General features: G+C 41.1%; 1 protein-coding gene across 2 annotated transcripts; it reads right to left on the reverse strand.

The window, feature by feature from the left end:
- Nucleotides 1-1,027: 1,027 nt before the first annotated feature.
- LOC120046381 (DDB1- and CUL4-associated factor 7) lies at nucleotides 1,028-14,561 on the reverse strand. Of its 2 annotated transcripts, none has more exons than XM_038991566.1 (7): nucleotides 14,093-14,561; nucleotides 10,174-10,332; nucleotides 5,436-5,547; nucleotides 4,687-4,805; nucleotides 4,156-4,365; nucleotides 3,772-3,889; nucleotides 1,028-3,124 (listed from the first exon to the last, which is right to left on the reverse strand). In XM_038991566.1, the coding sequence occupies exons 1-7, from the start codon at nucleotides 14,228-14,230 to the stop codon at nucleotides 2,952-2,954; spliced, it is 1,029 nt and encodes a 342-aa protein (XP_038847494.1). In that variant the 5' UTR covers nucleotides 14,231-14,561; the 3' UTR covers nucleotides 1,028-2,951. The 2 variants fall into 2 exon arrangements, with proteins under 2 accessions (XP_038847494.1, XP_038847493.1); XM_038991565.1 differs by having other exon boundaries at nucleotides 1,028-3,127.
- Nucleotides 14,562-16,570: the final 2,009 nt, after the last annotated feature.

Here is a 16,570-nt window from a genome sequence, read left to right on the forward strand (position 1 = left end):
CAGGAATGTTCACCAGAGCTGTAGCCAGAGAATTGAATGTTAATTTCTCTACCATAAGCCACCTGCAGTCTTTTTAGAGAATTTGGCAGTACGTCCAACCGGGCCTCACAACCGCAGACCATGTGTAACCACGCCAGCCAGGACCTCCACATCCAGCTTCTTCACATGCGAGATTGTCTGAAACCAGCCACCCAGACAGCTGATGAAACTGTAGGTATTCAAAAACAAATAATTTCTGCACAAACAGTCAGAAACCGTCTCAGGGAAGCTCATCTGCATGCTCTTCATCCTCACCAGGGTCTTGACCTGACTGCAGTTCGGCATCGTAACCAACTTCAGCGGGCAAATGCTCACCTTCGATGGCCACTTCGATGGCACGCTGGAGAAGTGTGCTCTTCACGAATGAATCCCGGTTTCAACTGTACCGGGCAGATGGCAGACCGCATCTATGGCGTCGTGTGGGAGAGCGGTTTGCTGATGTCAACATTGTGAACAGAGTGCCCCGTGGTGGTGGGGTTATGGCATGGGCAGGCATAAGCTATTGACAATGAACACAATTGCATTTTATCTAAGGCGATACCGTGACGAGATCCTTTATCCGCCGCCATCACCTCATCTCTCAGTATGATAATGCACGGCCCCATGTCACAAATATCTGTACACAATTCCTGGAAGCTGAAAATGTCCCAGTTCTTCCATGGCCTGCATACTCACCAGACATGTCACCCATTGAGCCTGTTTGGGATGCTCTGGATGTCCCGCCAATATCCAGCAACTTCGCAGAGCCATTGAAGAAGAGTGGGACAGCAATCCACAACTCTATGCGAAGGATATGTGTCGCACTGCATGATGCAGTGGTCACACCAGATACTGACTGGCTTTCTGATCCACGAACCTCTTTTTTATTTTTTTCATCTGTGACCAACAGATGCATATCTGTATTCCCAGTCATGTGAAATCCATAGATTAGGACCTAATTAATTAAAATTGACTGATTACCTTATATGAATTGTAACTCAATAAAATCTTTGAAATTGTTGCATGTTGCATTTATTTTTGTTCAGTGTAGTTCATATTTATTTAACAATCCCTTGAAAACAGCACGTAGGCTTAGTCAATGGTTTTAGCAGAGCTGGGGGTCTCCTTGACCCAGAGCAGCCAAATCGAACGCTCTGCACCGTATTGTGAGGTTTTATTGATAACAACCTATAGGGGGGGGGGGGGGGGGGGGGCACGCAAGCAGATGAGGAAATCTGTCTAGGATAGAATAAATTATATAGTAAAACCTGCAAAAAAGGTGAATGTAAACAGAGAGCGAGAATAAAAAAAGCACTACCCTCTGTGCCCAATAAAAAAAAGTTAAACAAAAACTTTATTTTGACAACCCTCCCTTATTCCCCTCCCCCCACCACCACTGACTAAGCCTATTAATGGTTTGTGTCATTTTTTAAGTTGGTTGCCATAAGGTGACACCAGCTGTCATGGCTGTTTATGTCATTGTGACAGTGTTATGTAGCCCTTACGACCGAGGCTTGAAGTAAAATGTAAAAAGTAGAACCACTTCTTGATATGACGTTTGCACCTCAACAATACAATATCACTCTGTACATTACAACAATTCATATACATTTACCTAATCTAGTTTATACACAAAGTGTTTAGGGTTACCTTTAGCACTATGAACATTTTTTACAATATTTTACAGGCAGAACCAAGACAAATAGGAAAGCTGTATTGTAGTAGTGGATGAATAAGTTCAATGCAGATATTTACTGTAGTTTGTATTAAATAAAGATGTTTTTCATATCACATTGTAAATGTGAAGATAAACAATTGAATACCTGAACAGTTGAATTCAGTCCCGTTTTAAAGATAACCATATGATCTGAAACGATGTGATTCAGACATAAATGGGGTGTTAAGAGAATAAAGATATTGTAAATTACAATGGCCACTCAACTAATAACTACGTACATTATACTGCATAAAAAAAAAAAAAAGCTTACAAGCGGAATCAGCAGTAGAAACAATAACAAGAGACTCCCCGCCCCGTTTCGGTCAAAAGCTGAGGGGTGGGGCTGGAGAAATCGAACCACTCAAATTCGTAGACAGCTATGGATGCAAGTACTGACCATTCATGAGATCAAAACTATAGTTGTACCATGTTTAGAGGCTATACAGTGTTTACAAACATGAGCTTATATTTTGGGTTCTGATTTGGAACGACTTTGAACTAATGAAGCATTTATAGGTTATATTCTTCAAGAATCAAAATGGGTACACATCATTAAATGTATAAGTCCAAAAATGGATGTAGCAACTGCTGATTCTACCAAAGACCACTTTAAAGAAATAGATCCATTCACATGTTAAAGCCTATACGCTTATCAAACAACATGCTGAAAAAAGTCTCAGGTTTAAACAAAGTGCCCTGGTAAGTGTGGGTATAATTGTGACAAGTTGAGTCTTTTGGCTACTCTTGATTTGTGTTCTTGTTTCTCCCCTTCACAAACATGATCTCACAATGAACCGCATCTTATTCAAACATGTCTGTCAAAAATAACAGCTTCTGAGAAAATTCTAAATTGAGAGGCAGCCAGGGGGAGTCTTGAGCATTTCCGTAAATTACTCAGGAGGGTGTAAACGTTGTCTGTGGGTAATGTTGTCGCCCCCCTTTGAATGTAAAGGGCATCTATAACATTATCCTCAAATGAAAAGGGCAACAACACATACACAATCCAGTATCATACAGTTCAGTCCTACACGAACAGGAGTCCCTGTTGACGTCAGATCATAAAAATGAAGTTGCCATGTCCGTTCTTGAGCGGGCCGGAGTTAAACTATCCCTCTCGATTTACCAACTGTATTAAAATAGGACATCGACACTGAGCTCAGATCAGATTCCAAGGATCACCTCAGACTGTCCCGCTAAGAGCTGAGCCCAGGTTATGTCAGACGCGGAGAATCTCTAGGCAGTTGTTGTAGCAGATTGCGATCCAGTCAGGCTGGGTGGATGCCCACTGGACGTTATTGATCTCGCCTTCGGCCGTGTAGGCCAGGATGGGGTCCTCGATGGCCCTGGGCATCTGCTGGATGTCCCAGATCAGCGCCTGATGGTCATCCGCTACTTTCCGAACAGGAAAGGGGACAGTAGTTAGTGTATTGTAGACTGAAATCAATGCTTGTGTTCTGGGCTACTAGAGGGCAGATTTGATAATCGATGGTATATATTTTTCAGCCCTGTGCTCTAGTTTTACTAAATAATTCCATGGGGATGTTATGGAACAACGACTTATAAAATAAAATCTCACCCGCGATGCAGATGTGCCATTTCATTTATATTCATATTTTCTGAGAATGTCTGATGTTTTTGTCAACAGAATCTTATGGATTAATGAATCAATAATATACATTTAAGGGATAGTTCACCCAAATTACAAATTTACATATGTTTCCATACCTTGTAGGCACTCTATTGAAGGACGGAGTGCATTGCAAGCTTTGAGTTTGTTTACCTAGCCACTGCCACCATCCGCCAACTTTAGCATTTTACAACCAAAAACCAATTTAAGTAACTGTATCCTATATTATCATACTTTAATTTTCAAGTAAAAATAATCCCAAAGTCCTTGGCATTTTCCATATACTGCTTAAAAAAAAAGAGGAAACAAATATGTATTTTTTAACTTGGAAGGTTAGCACATGGCTGGTTGGCACATACGCACATTGATAATACTGTATAAGATAAGCGGGAGGAAACAGAGGGCTTACCTGCTGTACAGATGTGGCAGGAGGAGTGGGGCGCCCAGGCGATGCCGTTGACACAGGCGCGGTGGTTGTTAAGTCTGGCCACTGGGGTGCATGGCACACGGACGTCCAAGATCACCACCTGGGACGGACAGAGAGAAAAATGCACATGCTAAGGTAGAATACATATAATCATAGACTACTAGAATTTTTGTTCAGCATAATTGACCGACTTTTACTGGTCCAATACTGTAGCCAGATAACCAAACATGCATTATTTGAATTGCTATAGCATTGATCAAATCACATGAACGTAATCACATACAGTACAATGAAGGATGGGACAGACATGCAGATGGACAGGCAGACAGACAGGCAGACGGACAGGCAAACAGATGCAGGGCTGACCTCCATTCCATCCATCGCCATGGTGGCCAGGTAGTTGGGGTCTTGTTTGTTCCAGCAGAGGCGGAGCAGCGGGTGGTGCTGGGGGTCCTCGTAGATGATGGTGCTGTGCTCCAAGTGGCGCAAGTCAAACATGCGCACAGAGCCGTCTGCCCCCACCGACGCAAACATGTCCCGACCACCACCGGCTCGGCTGAATGCGATGTCATAGACCTGCGACAAGGACACACATTTGGTGAAATAACAGGTGACATCTACTGCTGAGATAGAAAATATGGTTTGTTCATAGTCTATTGACTTGACAGATACTTTAGGCAAGTACGGCTAAAATACAACAACTGACAATGGGTGGAGGCGGTAATTTCATTGATCACTTGGAACATTGCTATACCATTACATTGACTATGCCCAATATCCACACTAGCATACTACTTAGCCTGAATGGCCAATACATCACCACATACTTGGTATGCAAGTGTGGATATTGGAACTTTATTTATTTCAGCTCTGGCCTAACCCCTGCAGTGCCTTTACCTCTTTGTCATGGGCGATGAGCTGAGTCTTGACATGGCCAGACACCAGGTTGACCCTGCCCAGTACCTGACCTGTCTCCAGGCCCCAGATAGTGCAGGTGGTGTCAATACTGGAGGTACCTACAGAGAAGAAACATCATGAGATTTATTGAACGGGATCATAAGCACTTATAAATTCGTAACATGTTGTATGAATTGGAGTTTGTAACATATCATTTCAATTGCAGGGGACCTGTTTTGGCTTGTGAGCGACAAAACTACTGGCTGAAATTATACAAAAGCTTTACAACACATCTTTAATGATGCCTTCCTATACCCTTTAAGGCCTATGTATCATTCATAAGCAAACGGCATGCTATATAAAGGGTGGCAAAAGGGTTATGCTGCATTTGGCAAAGCAACAGATGTAAGGACCTTTTATATCACCTTTCATGTAGTATGACTTTGCTTAAAAAATATCAAATGAAGCGTCGATGTAGAAGACATTATGAATGCTCTATATAAAGTCTTAAGTAAAAAAAAAAATGTGTAAATGAGACCAACCAAGGCTGTATAACAATGACACCTGGAGAGCTAATGGTATATGCTAGTGTCTCTTGTTTGTGAAGAGGCGTCAAGAGCTCATACTTGCTCAAGACTCAATTGTTTAGCTTATTTTGAACACTAAATGTCAAAGGCAATCTGGAAGAGGCGTCCAGAGAATCCGGTAACGTAGTCTGGCCATAAAAAAAAGGATAAAGTTATTCTCACCCAGCAGGTTAGGGTCCACCTCATTCCAGTCAAAGGATGTCAGCGGTGCACAGAAGTCTGAGTTTTTGTTGTTGTTGAGCAGGCATTCCAGACGAGTCTCAGTGTCACTCACCTGTCAGGAACAACAAAAGTTTGTTTTTAAATCACCTCATCAAATGAAGCAGACATATTTATACCTAAAGTGTTCCCCCCTGGATAATTTGTATGTCCAGCCTAGATACGTTTTATGTAGAAAGACTGCGAAGCTCAGTTCTGGTGACTTTTCAAAAAGGGCATTCTACTCTAAAATGAATGAAAATGTAATTATGCTGACATCTAAAATATACATTTCCAACTCCAGAAATGAGCACAACATATTGGAAAAATAATTTGTTACAAATATGTATACATATTGGACCATGCATCTTGACTATGCTTGGTCTATATTATCAGGTATGCCATTAGCAATAAGCATTATCACCTGTAGACCAACTGATGCAGCATTATGGCTATAATTAACTTATTTGGGGTACCCCCCCCTTCTTCTCAATTTCCACCTAAAGACATACCCTAATCTAACTGCCTGTAGCTCAGGCCCAGAAGCAAGGATATGCATATTCTTGGTATCATTTGAAAGGAAACACTCTGAATTGTTTGGAAATGTGAATTGAATATAACACAATAGATCTGGTAGAAGAAAATAAACATACGTTTTCTGTTTTTTTATTGTTATTTGTCTCTTTCTGCTGTAAAGCAGAGGCTTACTGAACAGGTGGTGCAGGTGATGGGGCATTTCCTGTGACAAAGGGCACAACGTCACCTCCCCACTGTGCCCTTTTTGCCCTGAGGCATATTCATGCCTGCAGAGATGAATCTAGGCAGGTGAACACCACTGGTTGACGGAGCAGAAGGTGCTGCAGTGGACTTGCTGTAGCTAGCAAGCTCCTGGATGAGCAGCTCCCTGAAGGCTAGATGTGAGATGGGGGGCTGTCTCTATCAATTTCCTCTATAATTTGGGTTAATTCTGTATACCTAGACTTTGTTTTAGCTTTTCCTGATTTATTCGGCATAATTTAAATATATAAACTTGTTGAAAATGCTATTGAATATGTACTGCTATGCGTAACACTCGTGGCTCCGTCAAGTAGGATTTGCAATGGCGAATGAACCTCTTTTACGCCAGAGTTTACGACAAAGGTTGGTCTTCAAACGTATAACCATTACATATTGCCGTTTACCTCAGCTCATTGGCTATCTTCCAAGCTAGATTTCAGTGGTCACTGGGCCAAAATACAGTCAATCAACGATAGACCGGTCCTACCATTGGTGCGCAATGAGGTCATTGATTGGTGTCTTCAAATCGGTTTGTTTCGGTCAATACGTCCCGGGAAAAGAGCCATCATGTATGGTTGTGTTAGTAACAACCAGAGGATTGCAATGAAACCAACCATGACTGGATAAATGTTTGTTTAGTGTGTGTAATTACCACGAACGCTTCGTCCAAAGTTGAATGAGACGGAAATCACAACGCAACCGGTTTACAAATGTTTCGTGTTAGGCTATAAAAATTGATTTTATCAAACAAAACGAACACTCACTGTGTAGTTAGGACACTTGGCATTGCCACCAGAGGAAGATCTTCAATGGTAAGCAATTTATTTTATTGTTATTTCTGACTTTCGTGACGCTAATACTTGGTTGGAAAATGCTAGAAATACTTGTGTGTGTGGGGCGCCGTCCTCAGAAAATCTCATGTTTGCTTTTGCAGTATACCTCTTTGAAATCTGACACAGCGGTTGGATTAATAAGACGTTCATCTTTTAAATGATGTAAGATACATGTATTTACAAGAATGTTTAATACAACGAATGGTGTATTTAAAATGTTAGCTCTCTGCAGTTTCACCGGATGTTGGCCTGCTGGGACGTTAGCGTCTCACCTACTCTAGAGAAGTTAAATAGACGGAAGCATGGGGTTGCCCATCTGCATTTACCCTATTGGGCTAAACACTAGACAGATCCCAAATGTGATCTCTAGATATAAATTGGTGCAGTTCACGTATATTTAGGAGTTGAGAAATAAATAAAGTAGAAAGCTGGTATCCCCCGCTTTTTAAAAAAGGCCATTAAAACTTCTGTTTTCACCCGCGATTGCAAGAATTGGTATGCATTGAATGCATGTTTCTCTCACATAGAATACACAACAAGCAGACTAGGTAAATAGATTAACTATTTTACTATGGGGTTTTCAGATTTTTTTAATCATTACTTGTTTTCATTGCAGAGGAAAAGATAAAATGTGGACTGTTCTAGCATCTTCAAAGTGCGCCTCGGTAGAAATAAAAAAAAAGTTTTTTTTTGTCCTGGCGGCAAATGACTGCAGCGGAAACACCAATACCCTGCTCCACCCTCCCCTTTTTTTGCTTTAAATATTTTTTTTTAATTTAAGGCACACATAGCTTACAGTACATATCAATACATACAAACTATCTAGGTCAAATAGGGGAGAGGCGTTGTGCCTTGAGGTGTTGCTTTTAGTGATGCACCGATGTCATTTTTGGCCGATATCAATATCCGATATTTTCCTTGCCAAAAAAAAAAAAAAACTATACCGATAACCGATATAAAAAAAATGTGCAGCCTTTTAAGCATTCTAGTACAGTTAAATAGTTAACACACACACAAAGCGGTTTAAGGCACTGCATCTCAGTGCAAGAGGCATTACTACCGTCCTTGGTTCGAATCCAGACTTTATATCCGGCCGTGATTGGGAGTCCCATAGGGCGGCACACAATTGGCCCAGTGTCATCCGGGTTTGTCCGTCATTGTAAATAAGAATTTGTTCTTAACCGACTGGCCTAGTTAAATAAATGTTTGTGTGTTTGTGGAGTCTCCCACATGCCTTTTGGCAAACACCAAACGTGTTTGCTTATTTTTTTCTTTATGCTGTGGCTTTTTTCTGGCCATTCTTCCGTAAAGCCCAGCTCTGTGGAGCATAAGGCTTAAAGTGGTCCTATGGACAGTTACTCAAACCTCTGCTGTGGAGCTCTCAAAGCTCCTTCAGGGTTATCTTTGTTGCCTCTAATGCCCTCCTTGCCTGGTCCGTGAGTTTTGGTGGGCGGCCCTCTCTTGGCAGGTTTGTTGTGGTGCCATATTCTTTCAATTTCTGATTAATGAATTTAAATGGTGCTCCTCCGTGGGATGTTCAAAGTTTGATATTTTTTTATAACTCAACCCTGATCTATACTTCTACACAACTTTGCCCTGACCTGTTGTTTGAAGAGCTCCTTGGTCTTCATGGTGCCGCTTGCTTGGTGGTGCCCCTTGCTTAGTAGTGTTGCAGACTCTGGGGCCTTTCAGAACAGGTGTTTGATATTTTTTTATAACTATAATTTTTTATATACTGCGATCATCTGACCCTAAGAGTGCACACAGGTGAACTTTATTGAACTAATTATGTGACTTCTGAAGGTAATTGGTTGCACCAGATCTTATTTAGGGGATTCATAGCAAAGGAGGTGAATATATATGTAAAAATAGGAAAAACACCAAGGGGGATGAATACTTTTGCAAGGCACTGTATTTCTATTTTTTACTTAACACTTTTTTTCCCCTTAAAACTTCTTAAAGCATTGTTGGTTAAGGGCTTGGAAGTAAGCATTTCACTGTAACAAATAACATTTGATTTGAACCTCAGGAACTTGACCACTATCGGACTGGGCCTGTCACCTGGGCCGGGTTTTCCAGCCCTGTGTGTGCGCTCCACCTCAATGTTCCGGTAGACCATCTTCAATTTCCCTCACTTTGTCCTCAGACTCCATCCAGGTCTCATGTGGAGATTCTGCAATTCCATCCACAACCATATTGTTCTGTCTTGATTGTCCGTCAAGATAATCAGATTTTTCCATCATTCACACACAGAACTGATGTCCCCTCTCAATGACTTACAGATTGCTGTCATCTTGCCGTTCTCCTGTTTCACCAAATCAAGCTGACCCTGGGAGAACTACAAATTGTTCTTCAGGTCCTGGACCTCTCTGGTCAGGTCATCCATTATTTTATTAGTCGAATCAACCAGTATTTGGACAAAACACAAACCTATTTTCTTGTTAACAACTCCTAGAACTCTTTTTGTTCGTTTAAAAAGATCCTTCACCGGTGATAGAGAGATAGTACTGTCCACAACGGTACTCCCACCAGCTTTGGTCTTTGTCATGGTAGCTAGCAACGCAGGTTACACTGTTACTCATCACAGTTCCAGACAGTGCAGGTACCAGGGAAGATTGAACACAAACAGCAGGTATCTAGACAGCCATAAACCCTGGACAAACTGCGGCCCCAGCCACAATAGCTAACCGCGTTGCTGGTTGTGTTCAAGCCCTCAAACCCTGCTAGCTAGGCTAGCAGCTACGCCAAATAGCTCCTCAGACCCGGCCTTGGTCGGCAGGATCACTGGACAGAGAGTAGCAGTCCCAGCAGCTGATAACAAATGCGTTGTGGGATCCAAACGAAAAAGTTGGCGAAAACAACAAACCGAAGTGTTCAATAAGAATTGGTGTGAGCAGATCGAAGCAGTGTTAAGGTCGCTACACTACCACCTTCAGGAGAGCGTCTCCCCACGCTTCTCTATACCAAGCCCTTCACATGTATGGGCCTCTCTGATTGGAACCTCTTGACGTTGACGCTAGATGTAGGGTTAAGGTTGCTACAATATTCAGGGTAGGCAAAGGTCTGGCAGTGGTAGGCTATTGGCTTCTTACCCTCCAAATGCGCAGGTAGTCGCCACTGGTAGCCAGCAGGTCAGGATACACCCCCTTGGTGTCGGGAATCCACATAATTTTTGTGGTGGGGTAAGGGTGGTCGAATGTGTTCCGGCAGACAAACTCTGAGCTCTCCTCCTCCAATCCAACTATCTGAACCTATGGGGAAAACAGACAATAACATCAGCATGGGGCAGTAGGTAATCTAGCAGTTAAGAGCCTTGTAACTAAAAAGGGTGCAGGTTCAAATCGTCAAGTTCACTAGTTGAAAAACCTGCCGATGTGCCCTTAAGCAAGGCACTTAACCCATTTGCTCCTGTAAGTCGCTCTGGATAAGATATGAACATTTTAAATGTGCGGTCAAAATAATATTAAGCCTGCTCGTTTTCTGTGATGAGGATAAGTATGATAAACCTGTATTATTGAATTTTATTTACTGGAACTGCCAAACAGTGACACCTTTGTTTAATTGACAGTGATGGATATTGTTGCAATTGTGCTAGTCTAATTAATCAGGCTGAAATAGACAATTAATTGGTATATACAGCCTGACACTAGCAGTCATTTCTCAGTGTAATAGTTAGGATAATGGAAAAATTCGGAGTACATTTCTAATCCCTGGATTGAGGTACATTTTCCGAGCCATATCTCACGACGGCTCCGCGGTGTCTTAATCTACACAGGAAGCCTGTCTGACCCTAGTGCAGCTGTAAGCAAGCAGGTCAGATATGCTGGCTAGGCAAGGGGTTAATTGTAACAAATTACAAATCTGAGTCTAATCCGACCTCTTCTTACTGATAAAAATTATATGGTTAGATACATGTAGAATGTTCCGTAGGTCAATAATCAAGAAAGAGGCGATAAGAATATTTACAAATCGACCTGAAAAAACATTTGTCATCAATAAAAGAAAAGTGTTCATAGATTTAAAACAAAACTTCCTAGGTACACTAACCCAGCCTGGTCTCAGACAAACGTAACATAGTAAATGTAATTCCTGGACACTCAAAAAAAGACAGTTACTTAAGGCAAAAACCCAAACATCTAGCCACCAATTGGTTGCGAGATCGAATCTCATCACGAACAACTTTTCAACTACTTAGAAATGTTTTGCTACTTTGCAACTACTTAGAAGGGCTGGCGGTTTATCGTATTTTACTATATACACCGGTATTGATGCACGGACCGGTTTGGCTTTTTCCCTTTACCTTCTATAATTGTATTTGAATGTTTGGTTTGTTAAATATGCTGTGTGTAACATCCATTTTTATAGTTTACACTGCTACTTGAGCTCTCGCTCTCGGAGTGCATTTGTTGTTGCTTGACCACGAGACACTTGCGTTCAGTCTGCATGATTACTGCAGCACATGCAACAATTTTGATGACATCGATGTTGTTTCCAGTTTGCTTCTTAATATAAAATCAACAAGTGTTCTACAATTAGTTTGTGTTTCTTACATCTGCAAACAGCTAGTTTGTCTTTTCTTGGCAGAATTTAGCTAAATTGTGATAGCCACTAATGCTAATCGCTAGTTTGCCAAAAAAATTACTGAATCAGATCAAAAGTAGCAAGCTAATACAGCCTAATACCAGTGTTGGTGTAGGCCTATAAGGTCCCTTAGGAAACACTGACCATCATTTTGGTTCCAACCCTGTCACAATAACTCCTCCCTGGCATTTTCATTTGTTGTCATGTCAAACAATGTATTCAAAGAGCCCACTATTATTTATATTCACAATATAGAATTAGAATGAACATTCCATTTCCATGATTCCAAGGGCTTTGATCTAAATCGCAAAGTGGTTAAAAAATAAGGTGTTTTTTGCCCGTATCGTGGATCCCTAAGTGGCAGTGGGAAAATTATTTCAAATGAGTGCAGAAAATGCAAAAATTTATGGAAATGCGGGAAATAATTTTAGGTTGAAGTTGAATTGAAGTGTAAAACAATCAGAATGGACCAAGACCCATTCAAATCACTTAGAATGGATGCGATACCACCGTAGGGTCACGCACTACTCAAAGCACATTTTGAACTTTTTTTATTCAAAAATGTAAAATACTGTTTTTTTTATTTTTATACCGTGATGTATTTTGGACATGTCGCCCAGCCCCTACTACTTTGCATGTTAGCTAACCCTTCCCCTAACCTAGCTAACGTTAGCCAGCTAGCCAGAATTCATAACATATTATAAAAGTTGACACCTACTCATTCCAGGGTTTTGCTGTATTTTTACTAATTTCTACATTGTAGGATAATAGTGAAGACATTAAAAGAACGAAACACATATGGAAACATGTAGTATATTTTATATTTGAAATTCTTCAAAGTAGCAACCCTTTGCCTTGATGACAGCTTTGCACATTCTTGGCATTCTCTCAACCAGCATCATGAGGTAGTCACCTGGAATGCATTTCAATTAACAGGTGTGCCTTGTTAAAAGTTATTTTGTGGAATGTCTTTCCTTCTTAATGTGTTTGAGCCAATCAGTTGTGTTGTGACAAGGTAGGGGTGGTATACAGAAGATAGCCCTATTTGGTAAAAGACCAAGTCCATGTTATGGCACGAAGTCCTCGAATAAGCAAAGAGAAACGACAGTCCATCATTACTTTAAGACATGAAGGTCAGTGAATCCGGAAAATTAAGAACTTTGAACGTTTCTTCAAGTGCAGTCGCAAAAAACATCAACCACTATGATGAAACTGGCTCTCATGAGGACCGCCACAGGAAAGGAAGACCCAAAGTTACCTCTGCTGCAGAGGATAAGTTCAGTAGAGTTACCAGCCTCAGAAATTGCAGCCCAAACAAATGGTTTACAGAGTTCAAGTAACAGACATCAACATCAACTGTTCAGAGGAGACTGCGTGAAATCAGGCCTTCATGTCAAATTGCTGCAAAGAAACCACTTCTAAAGAACAGCAATAAGAAGAATAGACTTGCTTGGGCCAAGAAACACGAGCAATGGACATTAGACCGGTGGAAATCTGACCTTTGGTCTGATGAGTCCAAATTTGAGATTTTTGGTTCCAACCGCCGTGTCTTTGTGAGACACAGTAGGTGAACGGATGATCTCCGTATGTGTGGTTCCCACCATGAAGCACGGAGGAGGAGGTGTGAGGGTCCTTTGCTGGTGACACTGTCTGTGATTAATTTAGAATTCATGGCACACTTAACCAGCATGGCTACCACAGCATTCTGCAGCTATACACCATCCTGTCTGGTTTGCGCTTATTGGGATGATCATTTGTTTTTCAACAGGACAATGACCCAACACACCTCCAGGCTGTGTAAAGGCTATTTGACCAAGGAGAGTGATGGAGTGCTAAATCAGATGACCTGGCCGCCACTATCACCCGACCTCAACCCAATTGAGAGTTGGACTGCAGAGTGAAGGAAAAGCAGCCAACAAGTGCTCAGCATTTGTAGGAACTCCTTCAAGACTGTTAGAAAAGCATTTCAGGTGAAGCTGGTTGAGAGAATGCCAAGAATGTGCAAAGCTGTCAAAGACAAAGAGTGGATACTTTAAAGAATATAAAACATAAAACATATTAATTTGTTTAACACTTTTTTTTCTACTACATGATTCCATATGTGTTATGTCATAGTTTTGATGTCTTCACAATGTAGAAAATAGTAAAAATAAATAAAAACCCTGGAATGAGTAGGTGTGTCCAAACTTTTGACTGATACTGTATATTAAATGGGAGATGGACATCCACAAATGAATTAACATAAGAATAATACGAAATGCTCTGAGACCAGGTTTACTAACCAAGTATTAGCACATTGAATAACAGTTTTCCTACGTTATTTCGAATTTGATTTACTTTGTTGTTACTGTGTTCCCCGTTCTACCCTAGTAGGATTAAATGTAGGCTCATTTGATTCATAATGGAATGTTTGGAGAGAAAATGCGTTACCTTGTTATTGTACTCCTCGACAAAGCTGCCAAGAGCGAGACGAAAGCGCTTGTCTGGTCGCACACTCCAATTCATTGCATATACCGTCCATGGCGCCTCGTATTTGTAAATTTCTTTGCGCTTACCGTGAAGCGACATGGTCAAGGCAGTGAAAAATCAATTTCTTCAAAAAAATACCAAATAAGGCGAACTATCACCGGTGACTTAATCTACAACCGGGTTTAAATTTCCGAGCTAAATGCGTCTTGGAGGCCGATGCTTTTTTTCTCCCTTTGTAGTCAAATAAAATGGCACTCAACGTTTCAATGTAGCTACTTTGTATAATCTGCAGTAGCGGTATGTTGATGAAGAGCCCACCAAAACATTACAGTACGTTTGCAAGGGTTAGCTGAAAAACTCTACATTGAGCACACAGAATAAACTGCAACAAACATAGGCCTATTCACCGAAGCAATGGCTGCTGTCTTGGACAATTTACAAAAGACTACCACTGTTGTATCAATGGTGTTTATAACTAAACCAAGATAGATCACAGCTTGTTGTTTCCAATGGGAAAAAAATTGTCATAGTGGGCTGAACAAGCAAGGAGGTGGGTAGAGCCAAGCACGCGTTTACGATATCCCATTGGCGCTTACTAGTAATCATCTGCATATTTCCGTTAGGGAACGCCTACTCTGTGAAGTACGCGTGTGCAATAACTCAATTCGCCTTTGCACTCCTGAACAATGCGATTTGTAAAAACATTTGCAAAGGGTAAAGTCTACAAAACCTAGTCCACTCTGTTAATACGATATTGTAGTTTTTGAAACAGAAACTGTATTGAGATCAAATGTTTAATAGATGAGAAAATGTGCAGAATGTCGGCCAAAGTCCATTTCGTTCCATCTTCTCCCACTGCCCGCCAGTGGGCTTCCTCTCACTACCATATTTGGAATTGAGTGGAAACGCCAACCGGATGCTTCACATTTATACATCCAGTGAAATATCTGTCTCATTGCTCCATCTGTGGTGGTATGCTAGGCACGTCAAAACGGTGCCGACGTTACAATTGAGGGGATTTTATTAATTTGGCCTAGGTAGACGTGTTTTGCACCGGGTGAAAGAGCATTCGTTTGGCAACCAGGCTGCCTACCAGCGGCGAGACAGGTGCCCTGTTCAAAAGCCTGTGGCGAAGTAAGCTCAAAACAAAGTGATGTAATTAAGCACGTGGAGTAATGAGTAGGATCAGTGGTGGGGGGTGTGGATGTTTTAGATGCATGCCAGCAAAGCCACTACACTACACTAAACAATACACGAATTGCACTATAACGGTGACAAACGGTGCCCACAAACTGTTAGGTTCTACACAAAGCTGCCCCAACAGCGGAGCTTTCCTTTAAGCACCATGGAGTGAATCCTTTCCACTGCTACACCTGGCTATCAGCGGAGCCTCGTCTGGCAGCAAAACAGTTCATTCAGCCTCATTTATTGCCTTTTTAAATATTGTAGCTAATATGGCTGACTTGCATAAACAATCGTGGTTTCTACTGACTCCTTGTGGACTTGTGTAAGTCGATAAGAACTGCATTCTTCTTAGATAATAACGAACGCCAACATGAGTTTTGACATTTGAACCATACACAAACATGATTAAATTTATATTCAGAAAATGCATTATGTTTGTTTTTATATCATTAGCACTTAGCTCTAAGAATAAGCAAGTTTATAAAGGTAGGCCTATTTGTTCAGCACTTTCAAAATCAACACCGACAGGAATTCGGATAGATGTTAGTACAGAAATTCAGCAAGATGTTGAGACCTTAACTCTTCTTTAAGTCAACAAGGAGAGAGAGAGAGAGAGAGAGAGAGAGAGAGTGAGAGAGAGAGAGAGAGAGAGAGAGAAGCGGTTAGCCTTCCATTTGAAGTGTTTTATTAGGCCAAGTGGTCTAAAAGGGAATGAAAATACAATCACGAGGATCCACTTTTATAGACAATATAGACAATATACTGACGCACAGACAGCGCAAACAAAACAACCCTCGCAATATCAACTGGAATTACGTGGCTCTATTACTGAACTTTTTTGTTGAAAACAAATATGGTTACAGAACCAACAACATTATATAGTATCCCCTCCTCGTGGAGAAAATCACATGAGCTAATTATAATACACAAAGTAAGCAAAACAATTAAATAATTCCAACATTGCCTAAGATACAGTTTTAATGAGATAGACCTATATAACCAATAGGTCAAAAACAATTGAGATGTACAAACTATGGCATAAGGGAACGATGAGCGGATAAGAGGCAAGCCATAATTTCGATTAAGACAATGAGTGAGCTAAGACGGACGTAGTCAATATAGCTATTTGTTCAGCACTTTTGAAATGTACAACAACAGAAATCAGAACATGGGCCGTTCTTACAGTTTTCTCCCTGTGCACCAAGTCAGAACCGAATAATAAATAAAGTGGGCATATAAGCAGACAATAAAAGC

The sequence above is a fragment of the Salvelinus namaycush genome, chromosome 4 (genome assembly GCF_016432855.1).
Source record: "Salvelinus namaycush isolate Seneca chromosome 4, SaNama_1.0, whole genome shotgun sequence".
Taxonomy (NCBI): Eukaryota; Metazoa; Chordata; class Actinopteri; order Salmoniformes; family Salmonidae; genus Salvelinus; species Salvelinus namaycush.

Bases quoted from the DNA above. Each gene is read 5' to 3' on its own strand.
- LOC120046381 (XM_038991565.1), bottom strand. From the start codon at position 14,230: ATGTCGCTTCACGGTAAGCGCAAAGAAATTTACAAATACGAGGCGCCA. The intron at 4,366-4,686 runs GTAAAGGCACTG...TCCTTGTCGCAG, and splicing joins TCATCGCCCATGACAAAGAG to GTCTATGACATCGCATTCAG. The intron at 3,890-4,155 runs GTCAGCCCTGCA...TGTCCGTCCCAG, and splicing joins TGGCGATGGATGGAATGGAG to GTGGTGATCTTGGACGTCCG.